Source organism: Periophthalmus magnuspinnatus, chromosome 2, assembly GCF_009829125.3.
Source record: "Periophthalmus magnuspinnatus isolate fPerMag1 chromosome 2, fPerMag1.2.pri, whole genome shotgun sequence".
NCBI classification, from domain to species: Eukaryota; Metazoa; Chordata; class Actinopteri; order Gobiiformes; family Gobiidae; genus Periophthalmus; species Periophthalmus magnuspinnatus.
Genome location: NC_047127.1, coordinates 3,583,542 through 3,603,258, shown reverse-complemented (window position 1 = coordinate 3,603,258; position 19,717 = coordinate 3,583,542). Strand labels below are relative to the sequence as shown.

Below are 19,717 nucleotides of genomic sequence, written 5' to 3'. Positions count from 1 at the left end.
GGTTGTTGTTTCAGAAGTAGTATAAAACCGCATGAAAAAAGCTACTATCATTGTTTTATGGGGGGGGGGGGAAATAGTCTGCACACACTAACAACACAAGTACATACCCTTAGGAGAGGCTATAGTTTTATTTTAATAGTCTTTTTTTCAGATGTTTTCATATCTGATGACAGTTTCAGCTGCTCGCTAACCTTTTACGACTTAAATCTTATCGTATAGCAAAAAAATAACCAAAAATTTCCCACTAATACTAAAAAAAAAAAAAAAAAAAAAAAATATTGTTCCAGCTTTAATTATCGAGTTGATATAGTGATTATCGTGACGTGATGTTGCTGTGACCTGTCCGTTCAGCTGATTTAAACAGATTTTGGCGCCGCTTTCCTATCAGTGGAGACAGGACGACAGCGCCATCTACAGTCCGACTCCTTCAGGGCAGTATCCCAGGTGCGTGAGAGTAAAAAAGCCCCCTCGTCCCGGTTTAAAGTCACGCTCATCAGCTGTCAAAAATACTAAACCTTGGTCTGAGAAAAAGAATCTATCAAAATAAACTATCGGACGACCAGATGAACCTCCTTGAACGATTATTGATGTTGTTTCGTATTTCATGTGATAATACCAAATACTGTCCAGTCAGATCTGTGTAATCACCTGCTCGTCTCCATGGAGATAGAGCCTCTCAGTCTTTAACGCAATTAAAAACTAGACCATAGACTGTAAATATATAAATGGAAATAGCTAACCTGCTAGCCGTTGCGTTTCAAACAGTAAGTGAGCATGAGCGCGCGTCCAGCTCCATCGGCTCTGGCTCCAATTCACTTTCTATTGAAAAAACTGTAACTGCTGCTGTCAGACTCGTCATTTTGGTCTTAAATGTTCGTATTAACCCTCTACATGATCCTGCGTTTTTTATTTCACTATTTTGTCCATAAATCAAGATATGAACATTAATAACAGACAAATCAGGCGCCTTCTTTCCCCTGAGATCGCTCCCGCTAGCGTTAGCAACAGGTTTGATTGACAGCGTTGCTAAGCGCTCGCTCTCTCCAAACCCACCTCTTCTCCCTGGCATTTAACACGAGCTACACAGGATATTTTGGTGTTATGTTGTGTTTTTTTAGGGATAGGGTGAGGAGCTCGGTCATAAGGGAGGAGCTGGAGGAAGTGTCTGGGGTGAGGGAAGTCTGGGAGTCCCTGCTTAGACTGCTGCCCCGGATAAGCGGAAGAAAATGGATGGATGTATCATGTCATCTGAATATTTGAAGCACTTGAACGGCTGAAGTTGTTTTAAATGTGCTACAAAAACAAACTTGAATCAACACAATCTAAACGGAGACGAGCAGAAAAGTTACACAATGCCTCTTTAAAACGTACACCCTTCGCAAACCTTTTAATTAAAGCCGACCAGACCCTCGCATCGCTTCAGCTCCGTGTTCGCTCAAAAGATGTAGCACCGTTCCTGATGAAACCACACCTTCCATCTCTCCAATCTGTCACCTGTCTGGCTGAGGCTGCAGGTGTAAAACAAACGCTCGCTTTAGAAAAATCCCACTCTCACGGTGTACTTCTAAACGCACCGCAGCGATCCACATCCAGGGACAGCAAAACAATGTCATGAGGGGACGGTATTTCCCCTTCATCTGGATCACGGATCACTGGGGTCAGGGCCATTAGAGAGGAAACAGGAGGAGATGAGCTGTCCTGGGAGTGTGGGACTGATCTGATCGTGCACGTTGCTGAAAAATAGTGAAGATTTGGATGTAATAAAGACATTTTTCATACAGTTTGTGCATGTGTGTACAAGCCAAACCAACAGTTGACTCTTGCAGGTTTCTTCATAACCTCCTGGCTCCATCAATAAGGCTGAAGGACACACAACATGTTACAACAATGATTCAATTTGGCCATAATGGAGTGTCACTTTCACTGTATCAAACCAAAAAAAAAAACAAAAAACAAAGCTTATGTTGGATCTGCGCACAGACACTGGAACTATAATGAAGTAAGGCAGCTATCCAGACGCCATGCACACACACACACACACACACAAGAAAATCACTGTAGCTATAAAATCCAAAAAGGTTACGACTTACCTCAGCTGGTGCGATGTTGTTGCGTCTTGTTGTCCCTTTCCAATGCGTCAAAACGACTATTGCCTCACTCTAATCCAAAAATCTCGTCGGGTATCCTTCAGGCCCTGGAGGACACCGCACCACCGAGCCTTCATCCGCTTCCAAGCCGCGTGGGGAGCTTCGAAACCCGGGTACACTCCGCCGCTGCCCCTCGGTGTGTCCGCTCCCTCCGCGTATCCGTATTCGCTCCGCATTCAAGGACTACTTTACGCACGCGTCTACGTTAAAAACCAACGCTGCCATGTCGACGTTTGCCTTCTCCTTTGTGATATTTCCAAGCTGGTTATCCGTTCATATCTTATTTATTCGCCTGGACCGCTTTGCATCCGCCGCGTCCTGCTTTAAGATGCGTTTTATCCCCATGTTAGTCGTGCGTAATCGTGCCAAAGTGACATAAATCCAAACCGACGCTAGTTCACACAGACTTTCCTACAAATACATTAAAAACTAAAGGTCAAGGAACTTTTAAAACCAGCTGATGCTGTTCCCTGTTTACACTCGGCGACCTCAGCGTCAAAATAACTGGACAAGCGCCTCCCATCATCGCCCCCTTGTGGAGAGAGCGAGGACTGCAGGCCAGACTGTGGGGTGGGGGTGTGTGTGTGTGTGGGGGGGGTCATTATTTTATTATTATTATTATTATTATTATTATTATTATTATTATTATTAGCTTGGGTCATTATTAGATATTGATTGGGATTATAGATAAGATTTATTTTTTTTGTAATTTGACAGTAAATCAAATGTTAATCACGCAGTTTGGCGCAGAACAATAATTTACAGTTTTACACAAACTGATGTTACACAGGTTAAATATTTAGATAATTTTCAATCAAACACGTTGATCCATCCATGCTCCAATAATAAACAATGGGGAGAGATAATTTAAACGATCAGGTCCTAGATTACACAAAAATGACACTTTTGAGCTTTAAGTCATGTTCTAATGCTGTTACCTCCTCAAAAACAGACCTGGAGTTGAGTTTTGTTTCATTCACACATGTTTGAGTCACACTTTATTATTAGTCTGTCTAAATCTCCAAAGCTCAAAATGCTCCGTTCCACTTTGTGATGTCACAAAGTGGTAGTTTGTGGTAGTTTTCAAGTCAACTGCTACCGTTTAGCTTTAGTTCTGTAGAAATTGACAAATCCAGGGCTGAAATGATCCAAATGATTCTAGAAATGAAGATGTGCGGAGTTTAAAAACACAATCAAGCACTTCCTGTATCACCACACGATGACATCACAAGGTGGAACAGAGCGTTTTCAGTTTGAGAGAAAAACTCAGCCTAAATATGCAGTTTGTTTGTTCGTGTGTTAAACATGTAGAGCATAATATGAGCCGCAGTATAGACTTGGCATTCAAATATGTACAGCCTCAAGAACATTTACACAAAAAAGTTAAAAAAAACCTGTCACATGTTTGGTTTTATTTATGTTGTAGCTTTTTAAACCTCTACTTCAAACACGTAGGTTTCTGTTGCTCGTTCTTCAAGCAGTGGATGTCAGCGGAGCCCAAAATAGTAACAATGACCACATCCTTGGACACCTGCATCAAAACAGACACATTATTGGCGACACATTTTATTCAACAAATTTGATTTCAGTCATTTCTAAGGTTAAAGTTTTTTTTTCTTTCGTTCCATTATTAAAGGTCTCGTATCACGCTGTGTTCAGATCTATGTTTTAATGTTGTTTCCTCGTCACAAACGGACCTGGAGTTGTGTTTTGCTTCATTCTCACGTTTTAACGCACAAACCCTGCACATTTAGGCTTCTCTTCAATGGAAAACGCTCTGTTGCACCTTGTGATGTCATCGTGTGGTGATACAGGAAGTGCTCCGCTGTGTTTTTAAACTCCACACACCTTCATTTATAGAATCATTTGGATCATTTCAGCACCTGGAATTGCCATTTATCTCGACTGAACTAAAGGTAAAAGGAGCGGTTAACTTGAAAACTACCACTTGATGACATCACAAGGTGGAACGGAGCATTTTGAGCGTTGAAGATGTAGACAGACTGATAAAAAGTGTTAGTCAAACATGTGCGGATGAAACAAAACACAACTCCAGGTCTGTTTTTGGAGCGGTAACAACATTATAACACGATTTAAAGCTCACAAGAGTCAATTTTGCGTAATATACAAATGTGCGACCGTTTACCTGATTGTGCTGTGAACTTAAATATTCCAGACGTTCTTGATGATTTGAAAAAAGTCTTCGTCGTCCTCGGTGGATGCACTCACGTTACAATAGAAGTTGATGAACTCGTCCAGCGTTACCTTCATGACAAGTACGGAGTTAGAGCAGCAGACGACAACGCGGCTGTAGATTTTTTTTTTAAAGACGAAGGAGGGTCTGCCACTGAGACGTTTTTGTTTTGCCTGGAATGTTCCGCAGCGTGTCATCCGCACACTTACACTTTAACGTAAGAAGAACAGATCAAGTTCTTACCGTCTCGTCGCCCTCTTTAAGCCGGGATGCTCTCGTTCTTCCCTCAAGTCAAATCTCATGTCTAATGTCTTTTATTGTTTCGAATATCACAATAAAAACAAAAAAAAAACCTAAAAAAAACTAGCTACCTTCATGGAGACAAGCTGGGGACAGACCCTCTATCAGAAAAGTTGCATTGAGCCTTTAATTAAAAATAACTTCATGATAATTATGTTAATATTCGCACCAATTGTGCTTTTTCTGTTGAATTTTTTCATCGTTTTACAAGTCAAATCTGTGGAGACGAGTTAGAATCTTAATGTTAACATACCTTTCCATCCTTGTCCCCGGGGGTTTCAAACACTTTCAGAAAGACTTCGAGAGCGCGTTCCTCTGTCCATTTTTTGCGGCGGACCATCGGGTGCATTTTGGGGTTGTAGTATTTCCTGACCTCATCTGTACTGATCTCTCCATCTCCTGATTGATCAATCGCCTGAAACGCTTGGAGGACTGCGTCTTCTCTTTCCTTTGGCATGGGTGGCTGCAGGAACAAAATCAGTCAGTTCATTTTTGTTGTAGACGACTGTAACGTTCTGTTCACTGGCCTCTTCAAACGAGACAGAACAGAACATCCAGAACACTGCTGCTCGGGTCAGGACCAGGAAGTACTTCACACATGTGTCCTGTGGCTCAGGTCTCTGGCTCCTGTGGCTCAGAGACTTTAAAGCAGCTCAGTGTGAACAAGTCTCTCCACGGACCAGCACCAAAGAACATCTCCCACATGAGCCACAAGAACCATCTCACATGAGGAGGACTAAACCGGGACTAAACCGGGACTAAACCGGGACTAAACCAGGATGAAGCCAGGACTAAATCAGGAGACTAAACCGGGACTAAATCAGGACTTGAAACCAGGACTATACAGGGTCTAAAACAGGACTAAACCAGGACTAAACCAGGACTAAACCAGGACTAAACATGTTGAATCAATATTTCAGTTTTGTAAAGTTAAAACCTGGAACATTCTTCCTGAAGATGTGACTCAGGCCTCAACTTTGACAATGTTTAAATCCAGACTCAAACTGTTCTGTTTATCTGCTGTGACTGAAAGGGGTTTATTCTGCCTCTTCTCTTTTAATGTTAATTTTATGATGATTATTTATGTTTTGATTTGTTGTATTGTAATTTTAATGTCTTCCTTACTCTGTGAAGTACTTTGAAATACTTTGTGTACAAACTGTGCTGTACAGATAAACTTGCCTTGAAGTCAACGGGTAAGGCCCAGAATTGAAATCGTCAGAATTGAAACCGTGTGTTGCTCCGGGCCCCAGCGTCTTAGGGGCCCGGGACAACAGACACTTTTGCCCCCCCCTTCCCCCTTGTCGACTCTCCTGTCTATTAGTTAATATTAGAGAGTGGCCCATATGTGGCCCATTTGAGCCTTGGGCCACCAAATTTCTGTCAACGGGCCTGGTTGTAATTCAGGAGTTTTATAATTCTCAACATTTACCCTTAGAGCTTTGATGAATTCATTTATGTCAAGCGTCCCACTTCCATCTTTGTCTATTGCTTTAAACACAGCTTCGGCCTCGTCCTTCTCCAGCGTGACGGCGTATTCAGCGATGCCACTCTCAAAATCCTCTAAGCTCATGTTGGGGCGGTGGTCCTCATTAGCCATGCGTCTGAAGATCCTGAAACACACAAGTTCAGTGAGTCAAAGGGCAGATAAACCACACTTTTTATTGGCTGTGGTAATGGTTTAAAAAGCTGAACTAACCAATTTATAAAAGATAAAATGCGTCTAAAATTGCGTTTGAAAAAATTAAGTATGGGTGTACATTTTAGCCGTGTAACTGTATTTTTACACACTATTGGTTTATACTAACACAAAAACCTTAACCAGACTAAACCTGGACTAGAACAGGACCAAACCCAACCTTAGTCTTTAAATTGTTTTATTTATCCTGTACCAATCGTGTTCTATTGTATTCAGACGCATTAAAGCTACCATGTGTAATTAGACTGACCTACCCACCCCTGTTGTATTCTCACATATCACCACTAGAGGGAGACTAGACAGCAACAAATACAGGTGAGGGGAGGGGCCAAGTGAGAGGTTTCTCCCGTTTGCTGGTGAAAAAAAACCCAACAAAAACTTAAATACATGTTTTTCACGCCCAGGTAAGGGGAGACGCACAACACACAGAAAAGGAGGGGGCGAGGCAACATATGAGGCCATGTTGCAGACTGCCGCACCTACAATACGCAAAATGGACTCTTTAAGCCAACATGTCGACATCTCCAAACCTCAAAATGCTCTGTTCCACCTTGTGATGTCATGAAGTGGTAGTTTTCAAGTTAACAGTTCAGTAGAGACTGGAAATTCCAGGCCTAAAATGCTCAAATGACTCTAGTGAAGCTGTTTGCGACGCGCGTTTGTGACGAGGAAACAACATTAGAACATCAGAAAATAGCGTAATATGGGCCCTTTAAGTTATAAAACCACTTACCTGCCCAGCTCGATGATGCTGCCGTAGTCCCTCGCGATGAGCTTATCCCTAAGTTGCGCCACAGGGTCCATGATGCAGGCAGGTTTTAATCTGAGGGGAGAAATTAGACACAAGAGCAGTTAAGCATCAAGTTAAGCGTCAAGAAAAAGTTAAAGTAGAAAGAAAAACTCATCAGATGCTACCAGTCCAAGCAGACAGCGTTCTCTTGGTAAAGTCTCGGAGCGCTGCGTGTTCCCACTCCCACCCATGGTTCTTATATGCTTCCATGACCCCTCCCCACAGTGTTACCATGGAGATAAGGTAGTCCGTCTCTGTCCAGTCTAAACGTCCTGCAGCAAAACATACCGTTGTCTTCATCTCTTGTTACTTCTATGCTCAAAGTGAGTACTCTGATGTTCATAGCAAAGAAATAGATCCCACTATAAACATATGCAGGGTCTATGCACATTTTGCTTATAACCATTTGTTTTTTAAAGAGTTTTTCCAGTACGTCCAGAGTAACCAGTTTTTGTTTTGTCTTTTTTGGAAAGTCACAAGTCGCTTGAAGTCAAACGCAATTAAAACTGGCTCTCAGGAAGTGCCTACAGCGGCTCCAATTCACTTTACATTGCAAAACTGTGGCATTTAGCCATAAAAGTGCAATCAAATAAATGTTTAATACGATATTGTGAGATTGTGAGCCAGACAAAGCAATAGCGTTTTCCTGGAAACAAGCAGGTGGTGAAGCTTCCACTAGAAAAGTTCTTCTTCACTTCTCGACCTCGTCTATGGAGAACTTGGAGAATCGATTCTTCCCTTTCCATCGGGACGGGTAGCTGCAGGAACAAACGGATCATTCTTGTTGCATGGGATTCACGAGTGGGGTTGGGGGTCTGAGGGGAGGAGAATTAGAACCTCTGTCCAGGCCCGTCGACAGAAATTTGGGGGTCCAAAATCAAATCAAATCAAACTTTATTTATAGAGCACTTTTCATACAAAAAAAGTAACACAAAGTCCTTTACAAAGCATTAAAATCAGTCCCACGCACCAAACCCACCCAACCACCCGACAGTCAAACAACCCGACCCCAACACATCAATAAACACAACCCCCCCACCCCAACACACACTCCCACCCCCCACCCCAACACATGTTAAAATACCTTTGGTTTCATGAAAATATGTTTAATGCAATAGGCTGGATAAAGATGAACCAGATGAGAGAGAGAGAACCACCAGAGGAACCATCTGCACCAGGAGCAGGGTCACCCACAGCCACAGGACACCAGCCCAGGGCCCAGAGAAGAGATGAGGTCAAGACCAAACCTCCAGGGCCCATGAGCCAGGGCCCAGGAGCCAGGGCCCAGGAGCCAGGGCCCAGGAGCCAGGGCCCAGGAGCCAGGGCCCAGGAGCCAGGGCCCAGGAGCCAGGGCCCAGGAGCCACAGCCAACCACAGCTCCCGGTGCAGAGGGCTCCTCAGAGGAAACACTGGAAAATCTAAAATTATTAAAAATAATAAAATAAGTCAAAACTAATAAAATAAGTCAATAAATAATAAAATAAATAAATAATAAAATAATCAATAAATAATAAAATAAGTCAAAACTAAACAAGTAAATAAAACATAAGTAAAACATAAACACACTATCCAGCCTAAATAAGACTAAATAAATAGAGAAGTAAACTAAAATGATAAATACTAATCAAAAGCTCTGCTAAAAAGATGGGTCTTGAGCCTGCTTTTAAAAACCTGAATGTTCTCTGTGGCCCTGAGGTCCTCCGGCAGGCTGTTCCATAGACGGGGGCCATAAAACTGGAAAGAGGCCTCTCCATGCGTGTGTGTCCTGACTTTGGGAATAACTAGGAGCCTGCTGCCGGAGGAGCGCAGGGGCCGCGAGGGTTCATAGGATAAAAGCAGTTCTGTAAGATAAGAAGGCCCAAGACCATTAAGACATTTAAAAAACAGTAAAAGAACTTTAAAATCGATCCTGAAACACACAGGGAGCCAATGCAGGGATTCTAAAACCGGTGTAATGTGGTCCCGCCCCCTGGTCTTAGTCAGGACACGTGCTGCTGAATTTTGTAATAATTGTAGAACTGAAATCGCCTTTTTGGGAAGACCAGAGAGCAGGACATTACAGTAGTCTATACGACTGGTGATAAAAGCATCAGCGTCTCTGTGTTGGCCCGAGAGAGAATGGGACGGAGTCTGGATATGTTTTTCAAATGGTAAAAAACAATTTTTGTGATGTTTTTAATGTGTGGAATAAAAGTCAGCTCAGAGTCAAAAATAACGCCCAGGTTTCTTACTTGTGATGATGGATTAAAAGACTGACTGTAATTTGGGTAAAAGTTTCTCTCTCTGGGCCTCAGGACCGATGATTAAAACCTCAGTTTTGTCCTGGTTAAGCTGGAGGAAGTTTTCTGCCATCCAGGATTTGATGTCTAAAATACAGTTAAAAAGAGCATCCACTGGGCTGGTGTCATCAGGAGACATGGAGATGTAAAGCTGTGTATCATCTGCATAGCTGTGGAAGCTGATTCCATGTCTCCTGATGACATCACCAAGAGGGAGCATGTACAGGTTAAAAAGTATAGAACCTAAAATGGAACCCTGGGGCACACCACATGTGATTTTATGAACCTGAGAGGAGTAGGTGTCTAAACTTACCATAAATGTTCTGTCTGTGAGGTAGAAAGTAAACCATTTGTGTACAGTACCAGAGAGGCCGACCAGGTGTTTGAGTCTGTTTAAAAGAATAGTATGGTCTACTGTATCAAAGGCAGCACTTAGATCCAGTAGAACCAACACTGTCACCTGTTTAGAATCATAATTTAGTCTAAAATCATTTAAAATCTTTGTCAAGGCTGTCTCTGTACTGTGGTTTACTCTAAAACCAGACTGACATTCTTCAAGAATGTTCTGTGTGTTTAAAAAATAATTAAGCTGGGTAAAAACAAGTTTTTCTAAAATTTTGCTTAAAAATGGTACGTTAGACACTGGTCTGTAATTGTTGAAGTCATTAAAATCTAAATTGCTCTTCTTCAGCAGGGGCCTCACCACTGCAGCTTTAAAGGCAGTGGGAAAGACCCCTGTCTGAAGAGAGTAGTTCATCATGTTTAAAAGCTCGTCTCTAAAAGATTCATAAAATGACTTGAAGAACCGTGTTGGAATGGGGTCAAAAAGACATGTGGTGGGTCTCACTGAGGAGAAAACTTCATCAAGCCTCTCAGCATTAACCAGGACAAAACTGTCCAGTGTTTCCTCTGATAAAGACAAACAATCAGATGTGTTAAAAACAGTGGTTTGGTTAGATAAAATGTCACATCTGATTTTGTTTATCTTTCCCATGAAGTGGTCTGCAAACTGCTCACAAAGGGAGTCAGTGGGAGGGAGTTTGGAATTGTTAAGAACAGGGTTAGTGAGATGGTCGATAGTGGAGAAAAGAATTTTGGGGTTGTTTTTATTGTTTGTGATGGCGTTATTATATGTTTTTAGATGTTGGGTGTACATTTGAAAGTTAATTGTGATTTTGTTTTTCCTCCATTTTCTTTCTGCCCTTCTGCAGTTTCGTTTAAGTTGTTTTATTGATTCAGTTTTCCATGGTGCCGCAGGTTTGGAGGGGGCCTTGCTTAATTTAAGAGGAGCAACTGTATCTAAAGTGGATTGAAGTTTGCTGTTAAAATCATCAACAATAAAATCACAGGAGGCAGGTAAAACAATTGGAGGAGTGTTCTCTAAAATTTGAATACAATTTTAGAGAACCAGGGGCAAGAAGTTTTATATGGCCCCCTTCTGATATAAATTCTGGGTCCCTAAGTAAGATCCTGGGGCCTGGGACATCAGACCTCGTTGATTCCTGTCTACTCCCGTGTCTCTGCATTTGAATTCATATTAGTTTCTATCAACAGGCCCGTCAACAGAAATTTGGGGGCCCAGGGACAAGACATTTTATATTTGTTACAAACCGTTTCCTGGGGAGAACGGAAGTAACACAAAATAGTAATAAGTACAATAACCAAAAACTTTACGTTACACTACAAATAAAAATAAACAAAAGGAGGCTCTACGAGTACAACATTATAGGTATAAGGTGAAACACAAAAGATCAAGTTTCTTAGTTACAGATAAAAGACAAATTTTACAAAGCTCTCAATGCTCAAGGGCAGACAGGTGGCAGGGGGCGGGGCCTTTTAAACTGGGGAGGGCGGCGATTAGTTTCTGTGAACGTAATTTGTCGGTTTTGTAATTCTCAACATTTACTCTTAGAGCTCTGATGATTTCAGTGACGTCCACTGTCCCACTTCCATCTTTGTCTGTTGCTTTAGACACAACTCGACTTCCTCCTTCTCCAGCTCCATCTTGTATTTGCTCATTTCAGTTACAAAAACTTAACCCTGGACTAGACCGAGACTAAACGTGGACTAGAACAGGACCAAACCGAGTCTACCTCAGGACTAAACTGAGCTCAAACGAGAACTTAACCAAGCCAACAGTGAAAATCAACCCGATCTTAGTCTTCAAATCGTTTTATTTACCCTGTAGCGATTGTGTTCTATTGTATTCAGGGTTGTATCCATTATGCAAGGAGGCGTTAATCTGAGGGGAGAAATTAGACACAAGAGCAGCTAAGCATCAAGACAAATGTAAAAAGAACAAAGAGTCAATCAAAAATCAGATCTTAACACTACCATCCATGGTTCTCAAACACTTCCACGACCCTGGAAAAAACGTTTTGCTCATAATTATTTGTTTTTGAAAGAGTCGCACCAGCACTCAGTGTTACCAGTCACATTCTTAAAGTGAATTTGAAACTGGCTATTAGCTTCCAGCCCTCCAGCCTGAAAATCCAGACCTGACCTGATTGATGACTTGTGTCAAACTGATGGGCAGGTCGTGTATAAAGTTAAGGCTTATTTCCTGTGTTTGAAAGAAAAATTCAAACAAAAATACCCACGTTACACCTGAATACGGTTTGTTAGGGATTGGACCCACACACGGTTGTCTATAGGAACAGTCGTTTCAACCAAGATCATTAATAAGAGACAAATAAGGCACCAGATCTGTTCCTCGTACACGTTGGACTCCCCCAGGGCTGCCCTTTGTCACCGGTTCTGTTCATTGTTTTTATGGACAGAATTTCTAGGTGCAGCCAGGGGCCAAAGGGGGTCCTGTTCAGGGGCCAGAGAGGGTTTGAGTACTTTATCCACCACTGCACTTGGGACATTTCTTGTATAAAACTGGGACAAATCACTGGTTTTGGATAGACCTGGTGGGACCATAGACTGTATAAAGGAGATGAAATGTATTTATACAGTCTACGGGTGGGACAGGAGACACACGGCTCAAAACTGGGACTGTCTGGTTTCCCTAAAGCAGCCACATTCTTCAGGTAAAAAGGTGATCAGCTTTAAATTCCACTGTGACAGACAGACCTGACCGACGAGGCTCAAAAGCTCATAATTAGAGGAGACAAATATCAGTATAAAGTTAAAACCGCTAAAACTACAGAACTCTAATGTCACCTAATAAAAGAAAAAAACAAACAAACAACTAAAAACCATTATCATCATGGTATCAGGATCGGTATTGAGTATCGAGTCTATTCCTTAATATCGAAATCAAGTTTGAAATTTTAATATGACAACACAGGTACAGAATAAAAATAGCAAACAAATGTGTAGACCTCTAGTGCTAAACGTATGTGTGAAAAGTTGTGTTTTTATGGAGTTGCAGAAGAAATACCAAGAAAAACCAAAACAAAAATTCAAATCTATCAACTGGACGAGAATTTTAGGATTATTTTGCGTTACTTAAATTAATCAGTGGCATAAAGTAGCTTCAATATTATCGTTTATCGCAATATTTCTCTTTAACGAGCTTCAAAATTTGATATAGGGCAGTGTCCAGGAGTAATCTGACCACAACTGATGAGCAGCCAAACGTCTTCACTCTAAAACGTTTGCTTTGGGTCAAACCTGCACGACTGAGGGAGTACACAGGCATTTATTGTGAAGTAAAACACGTGAAGTAGCCAGATTCTTCAGGTAAAGTGTTCATCAGCTTTCATCACTGAGAAATGGCGTCGGACCTGAACGACGAGGATCAAAAGTTCTTAATCAGAGTCAAGACGAATTAGCAGAACAGAAGACTGAAGACATAAGTCACGTTTATGCTGTTTTAGCTGTTAATACGGAGCCCCAAAAGTGACCTAAAAGAAAAAAATAAATCTGAAAACAGGTCAGACTGACAGATTTACTGATATCATGCTAGCAATAATAGTACTAGTATCAAAACTACTTACGCATTGAAGTATCGATACTAAAAACACATGCACAAAGACAGAAATTAACCTTTTCTTAATAGCTTTAGTATGATCTTGAGCTGCATCAGAACAAGTATAAGACCGCACAGACTAGTATCCATATTATAAAGTCTAATACACGTCTAAGCTAAGTATATTTTCCATTAATTTTTCTCATAGACTTTTCGAAAAATTAAATATTAAGAGTTCAGAGGCATCGCAGAAGCTAACTAGCTACGTGCTATCCGGCGATAAGCTAACTAATCTCCATAATGTGCTTGCTTTAAGTCCAAAAAGCACATTGAAAACACAAAATTTAGCGAAATGCTTTAATAACTTAGCGGTTTATAAAGTTTCAGAAACAGATTTTAAATAAAAAATACAGGTCTTGGAGTCATTAGTTACTACAGAGCTGAGTAGCCCCGATCAAGCTTTTCAAGTTTACGGAAAAAATGAATGAAAAATGTACTTCCTGAACAATGAAGTGGGTCTCACTTTTGAGCTCCAGAAAGAATGTAAGAAACAAAGGTAAAATGACAGGGCAGTACCTGCACAAATTGCTAAGCTGTCAGTCAAACAAAAATAACATGAGAATGGAGCTTTAAGTAAATAACTCCTTTATCAAAGCTACTACTTTAAGAGCGCTGTGGCTTACTTCAGGTATTTGGCCATAAATGGAACAGGTTTTGACTAAACTAGACATACAGGTACAAAATAACCTGGACAAACAATGTAGTTTTTAAATATGTTCTTTCTGTTCGTCCGTTTACGGAGGGGGGGGGCGGAACATTCCACCTCCGTGTGGGATGTGGCCTTAGAAGTGTTTAAGAGCATAGACGGGGTTGGGAAAGGAAAGCACTGCGAAACTTGACACAAGACCTCCAAAACTGGTAAGCACTCACCAGATATATTAACTGACACTATCATGAGTTCTGCTTTGTGTCTTATATATATTATTATATATAAATTATATATAATATATAATTTATATATATAAACTCAACTTTTCTTGTGTGCACCTCCTGCAGTTTAACTTCTCCACTCTAATACCTGACGGAATAATGTCTGAGAGCGACACTGTGGCACAAATAAGACTGAAGCTTTTCCCAGATGGTGACACTGGCTTCATGAAGCTTTTCGGGTAATGTCAAATAGTTGTTTAAAATGAACTGGGAGTTTGCACTTTCCCATAAACTGCATAAGGAATATATACCGTCTATGATCTTTCCCCTTTATATTCATCCCTGAGACATGACACACTGAATGTTTTCAAAGACATGACTGTATTTTAAGGGTGTCACTGTGTAATGCATCTAGTCCTCATGCATTTACTCCAAACCCGCCCTCACTCTCCCCTTTAGTCCTCCAAACTTCTCCCCCACCAAAGGGTGAATGGCAACATACATTGTCATTATGGGACTCCTCCATATTGCTTATCTGTCACTTGATTAAACTGCTCAAACTTGAACTGCCACCTTATCATGGTGGAGGGGTTTGAGACACACTGGAGGGACCATGTCTCTCGGCTGGAACGGGCTCCTCCCAGAAGAGCTGGAGGAGGTGTGTGTGTGGAGAGGGACGTCTGGGCTGAAACTGCTGCTTCTGTGACCCGGCCCCGGATAAAGTGGGGGGGGAAAAAATGGATGGATTGACTAAACTGTTGTTTGTTTTGTCAGTGTGTTTATGTTGCACTTTTTCACCGAAGCAAGTTCCTAGTTTGTGAACTGTGTTCACAGACTATGGCAATAAAAGTCTTCTGATTCTGATTTTAGAGCCTTCAGAAAAATAGTCAAGAAGAACAGTTACACCCTGAATTCAGAAGAATTTGAACAATATCTAAAAAACGCCGGGCTGTCGCTGGAGACCGAGGAGGTCGCAGCCGTGTTCAAGGAGTTTGACCGAGACGGAAATGGGGCCATGGATGTGAATGAGTTTTTCATAGCTCTAAGGGTAAAGACTGACTGACTAATCACTAATCTGGTGCTTTACACAACAATTTTTTTTTTTTCCTCGTGCAGCCACCAATGTCAGAGTACAGAAAAAAAGTGATCACGGAAGTGTTTCAGAAGATTGATAAGACAGGAGATGGAGTGATCACTATAGAAGACCTGAAGAACGAGGGGATAATAAACACCACATTTTGCCTTGGAAGTGTGGACGAGGCGCTCAGCTCGTTCCTCAAGGTCTTTGAGACACTGGACGGGAAGGACGCAAAGGCACGCTCAGATTATTATTGATTAAAGCTGCACTGCAAAACATTTCTAGTGGAAGGTTCCAGTGGTGGGAGGTAAAGTAAAAGTAATAAAGTACTGTACTTAAGTCAGATTTTAAGATACATGTTCTTTACTTAAGCACATTTTACATTGGGTACTTTTTACTTTTACTTCACTACATTTTTTAACTGAACTAGAAAGTAAAAAGTAATTTTCATCTGATTTGACCGTGTTTGTGGTAAAATCGTGACTGAAATTTTCGAGTTCTGTGACCAAAATATGTATTATTTTTAATCAATATCAACACATTTAAGACTTTAAGAGGAAAAAAGTAGAAGTATTTGACACAAGTGTTGCTCATTTGTTAAAGTACATTTTTAGAAAGGTTTTACGCAAGTAGATTTTTTTCATCACTTAGGTAACAAAACTAGTACTTCATCCACCACTGGAAAGTATTGCTTTGTCTGAAATGTTCCACAGTATGACATTAAACATTATTACTGATTTTTTTAATTACACGTTTCCATTGCTAAAGTATACAAACAATACAAATACGTATTCTGACTGTGAGCAGGCTCTCCTCTCCACAGATTTGACCTGTACCAGCATCACCTGCTCGTCTCCATGTAAACTGCCATTCAAACTTTAGGACACACCATCTCCTTTTTCTTTATTTTTACTACTTTCTACACTTTCTACTTATACAGAAGACATGAAATATATGAAGCAAGATATACGGAATAATGTAGTAAAGCAAAACTACATATATTTGTAAAAGTAGCAGTAGTATGTAGTAGTTGGTACATAATTCCATACATCTTACTTCATGTATTTGATGTCTTCTGTGTGTGTCCAAAATGTAGAAAGTAGTAAAAAAAAAACAAAAAAAACCCCCCACAGTGGATCAAAGGTTGTGTCCAAACCTTTAACCGGTCGTGTAACTAAATTTAATGCCCTACAGTGGAATATTACAACAGAGGGCATCGACCGGAAAAGAAACACAGCGCTTCCTAAATTACAGTATAAATGAATAATAATCTAATAATAATGATGATGTTTTCTGTTGAATTTGCCACACAAAACATGTAAAAGTTGTGCGTGTTGTCGTCTTCTGTGTGTGTAACTTGGCGCTCGTCGTGCAGGTAACGAAGGAAGAGTTCGTGCATTTTTACTCTGATGTGAGCCTCCACGTAGAGGAAGATCAGGCCTTTGTGTCGATACTGGAAAAGGTCTGGAAAGTGAAGGTAAACTCCACTTATTAAGAGCTATGGGCTGGTGTGATGAGCAGAATCAGTAGGCTGTGTCAAACTCAAGGCCCGGGGGCCAAATGCGGCCCACCACGTCATTTTATGTGGCCCGTGAGAAGTTAAATTAAAAGGCATGACTGTCATTTTAAAATAAGTCTATACTGTTTTAATGTGTGCACTGACAATAAACTAATGAGATTTTCCCAGCAAGTGAGAGCAATGAAGTGAGAAATATTTGCAAATAATCACCACAAAATGTTCATGAAGAGGAAAACTGTTGGCGTGGAAGGAAGTTAGAAGGAATAAAGGTGAAGGTGAATACAAGTTTGTGCTTTGAGGAGAAAAACCTGTCTGTTTTTTGTGTTATGAGGCGCGGTCGGTACAGTCTACGTGGACATTCGGTTACATTTAGTGATATTTACTCTGCCGCTCAGTCACATCTGGCCCTTCATAGCGGCCATTTTGCTGATGTGGCCCTCGGTGAAAATGAGTTTGACGCCCCTGTCCTAGAGTTTGATGATCTCATAATCTCAAATGGACGGCGGGGCTCCATTTTTAATGCTTTTGAAAGAAACACGCAGCGGCTAGCGGGTTAGCTGTGTCCATTTATAAATACAGTCTATGGTTAAAATTCATGGCTTAAAATAATTCAACCATTGGAAATGGATAATGGCGCCACTTTGAACTTTTTTTGGCCCAGAAATTAGAGCTATTAACTAAAAAAAGAGGTCAACAAATCTGCAATTAGAGATACATCGATCCAATGCTGGTATCGGATATTGGGTTCCAAATATCGGTTCAGTCGGTTCCATGGGTGGACATATAAATCGATGCTCTAAGACTCTTTACTGGCCCAGAAAGTTACATAATGTTTCGATTTTCTCAGTGTTTGCTCTGGTATTGGTTGGGTATCTGCAGACACTTAAAGCCGTAGCATCGAAATCAGTATCGGAAGTGAAAAAAGCTGGATCGGTGCATCCCCATCTGTAACTCTACAGTTAATTGTCAAATCCTCACTGACTGAATTTCTAAAAGTAAAATAAAATGTTTTAACAATAAACTGTTTGTTCTGATACAGGTGGAGGTGAAGAAAGAGGAGGACTGAGCACCAATAACAGCAACATCTTGCAGAACCAAATGCACAAATATTCAGAACGGTGTAAGAGGGACACCAAAGAGCAGGTTTATTCAAATGTGCAACTTTGGAGAAAAGCTGGAAAAACAGGATAAGCTGAAGCACTTAATGCACTGGTGGATTTTATGGCAACACAATGTAAAAGATCCATTGTGCGCATTTAAAGAGGCTTCTAACTGTTCAAATATATCAAATAAAAAGGTTCTGTTTTACTCATGTCTTTGTTTGATACAGTGAACGATAATGGACACACATGATACACCATGAACGTAAACACACTGTCCAATGGGGCTGGGGTCACAAAGGCCCAAACTATTAAAATAATACATTTTATAAATGACAATATCAAGTTATTGCACGCACACCCACACAAATGTTCCACAGTATGGCATTAAAACGCTCCATTTTTTTTTATTTACAGCTGTTTTATTGCTTAAAAAGACATGGATTCTTATTGGGAAAAAGGCTCAAGTTCACGTTTAATGCCATAGTGTGAAACATTCCAGGAAAAGCAGTGGCATTAATGATCAAATATTACCTTTTGGTCTTTCTTATGAAGTGGAGTCAAAGGGGAATGGACCAAGGAGGAGGTTTTGCAGGACTTTCTGGCCAACGTTGAGATATGTGAGGTGCTCCCTGATGTCTTTCACTTCCTCTCCGGTCTCATTCATCCGTCAAATGCTTCTGCAACTGCTTGTTTTGTGCTCCTTGCCAACGGTTGCTGCAAGGGAAAAGAAATTAACAACTAATTTTTTGTTTTAAGGCATCAGAGTTTTGCGATTATTCATTTTCAACGATCTTCTTACAGTTAAACCACTGACCAGTTCTTCAAAAATCAACGCTCCCACTTCCATCTTTGTCAAACTTCTTAACCCTTGTGTTGTCCGTAATTTATCACCCCAAAAAATAACTCACTCACAGCAGAACTTGGACATTTCTTCATCAAATAGGTTGGAAATTGGGCCACTTGTTCATTTGGATGCTTTCTATCAAAAATTCAAGTTTGAAAAAATGATTGTATAATAAAAACTGTCTGAAAAACAAGTTACGTTAAAGTTCAATTTGACCCCAATTTGTTTCTCTTATAACTCAGATCAACTTAATTTCCACTGCTGTACTTGACAAACACAGGACAGTGATGGAAATTAAGACTTGCAGGAGATTTTGAGGTCCAAAAATGCACAATCTTTACTAAAATACAGCCAACTAACCAAAAAAAAGGAAAGAAAAGTATGTTTACGGCTGAGTTATAAGAAAAATAAACTGGGGTCAAATTGAGCCCCGGGGAACTTCAACATAACTCTACTGGGAGGAACACGCAAGGTTTTAAAAGAAGCTTCAGCCTCCGATTCTCCACCGAGAGCCTCAGGACTTTTGGGCATTTTTCAAATTCTTCAAAGTACTAACCAGCAGTAACCGGTAACGACACGCACAATACCTGAAGCAACAAACTGCTCGTAAAGTGGTCAACAGCTGTCCGCCCTGCAATGAAAACGGAAATGATCTTCGACATAATCAGTGGTGTAGCATCACATTCTGGACCATGGGTAAAAAACATCATGTGGATTATATATTGTCCTATGAAAAATGCATATTACAGACTTTGTGGGGGGCCCCTCCGCGCACTGGGCCCTGGGTAAACGGTACCATTTACCCCCCCAGTCCGACTACGAAATGTAGGACGGAATATAAGGGTCAGTTAAATAAAATAAATTTTGCAGGTGCTACGAGAATAAAGTCATAGCAGTTCTACATTAAAGACGTAA

The 19,717-nt window shown here is 40.8% G+C and overlaps 3 protein-coding genes across 3 annotated transcripts in view; 1 reads left to right on the top strand and 2 right to left on the bottom strand.

Annotated features, from left to right (window-relative positions):
• Positions 1–2,546, bottom strand: part of hecw2b (HECT, C2 and WW domain containing E3 ubiquitin protein ligase 2b) — a 51,728-nt gene extending 49,182 nt beyond the window's left edge. Inside the window, exon 1 of the mRNA XM_033981806.2 lies at positions 2,091–2,546. The gene's annotated coding sequence lies outside the window, so the exon portion shown is untranslated. The remainder of the gene's footprint in view (positions 1–2,090) is intronic.
• A 1,039-nt stretch (positions 2,547–3,585) lies between these two features.
• On the bottom strand, positions 3,586–7,321 carry LOC129457013 (calcyphosin-like protein). The gene is made up of 6 exons (XM_055228591.1): positions 7,242–7,321; positions 7,074–7,163; positions 6,074–6,254; positions 4,895–5,104; positions 4,326–4,412; positions 3,586–3,678 (listed from the first exon to the last, which is right to left on the bottom strand). The coding sequence occupies exons 1-6, from the start codon at positions 7,319–7,321 to the stop codon at positions 3,586–3,588; spliced, it is 741 nt and encodes a 246-aa protein (XP_055084566.1).
• A 7,096-nt stretch (positions 7,322–14,417) lies between these two features.
• On the top strand, positions 14,418–15,593 carry LOC117384484 (calcyphosin-like protein). Its single transcript, XM_033981805.1, has 3 exons — positions 14,418–14,497; positions 15,129–15,306; positions 15,375–15,593. The coding sequence occupies exons 1-3, from the start codon at positions 14,418–14,420 to the stop codon at positions 15,591–15,593; spliced, it is 477 nt and encodes a 158-aa protein (XP_033837696.1).
• Positions 15,594–19,717: the final 4,124 nt, after the last annotated feature.

Excerpts from the sequence above, each read along its gene's own strand:
- LOC129457013 (XM_055228591.1), bottom strand. The coding sequence starts at position 7,321 with ATGGGTGGGAGTGGGAACACGCAGCGCTCCGAGACTTTACCAAGAGAA. Across the intron at positions 7,164-7,241 it reads GGACTGGTAGCATCTGATGA|ATTAAAACCTGCCTGCATCA; the intron begins GTTTTTCTTTCT and ends TTCTCCCCTCAG. Across the intron at positions 6,255-7,073 it reads AGCATCATCGAGCTGGGCAG|GATCTTCAGACGCATGGCTA; the intron begins GTAAGTGGTTTT and ends TGTGTGTTTCAG.
- LOC117384484 (XM_033981805.1), top strand. The coding sequence starts at position 14,418 with ATGTCTGAGAGCGACACTGTGGCACAAATAAGACTGAAGCTTTTCCCA. Across the intron at positions 14,498-15,128 it reads GGCTTCATGAAGCTTTTCGG|AGCCTTCAGAAAAATAGTCA; the intron begins GTAATGTCAAAT and ends TTCTGATTTTAG. Across the intron at positions 15,307-15,374 it reads AGTTTTTCATAGCTCTAAGG|CCACCAATGTCAGAGTACAG; the intron begins GTAAAGACTGAC and ends TTCCTCGTGCAG.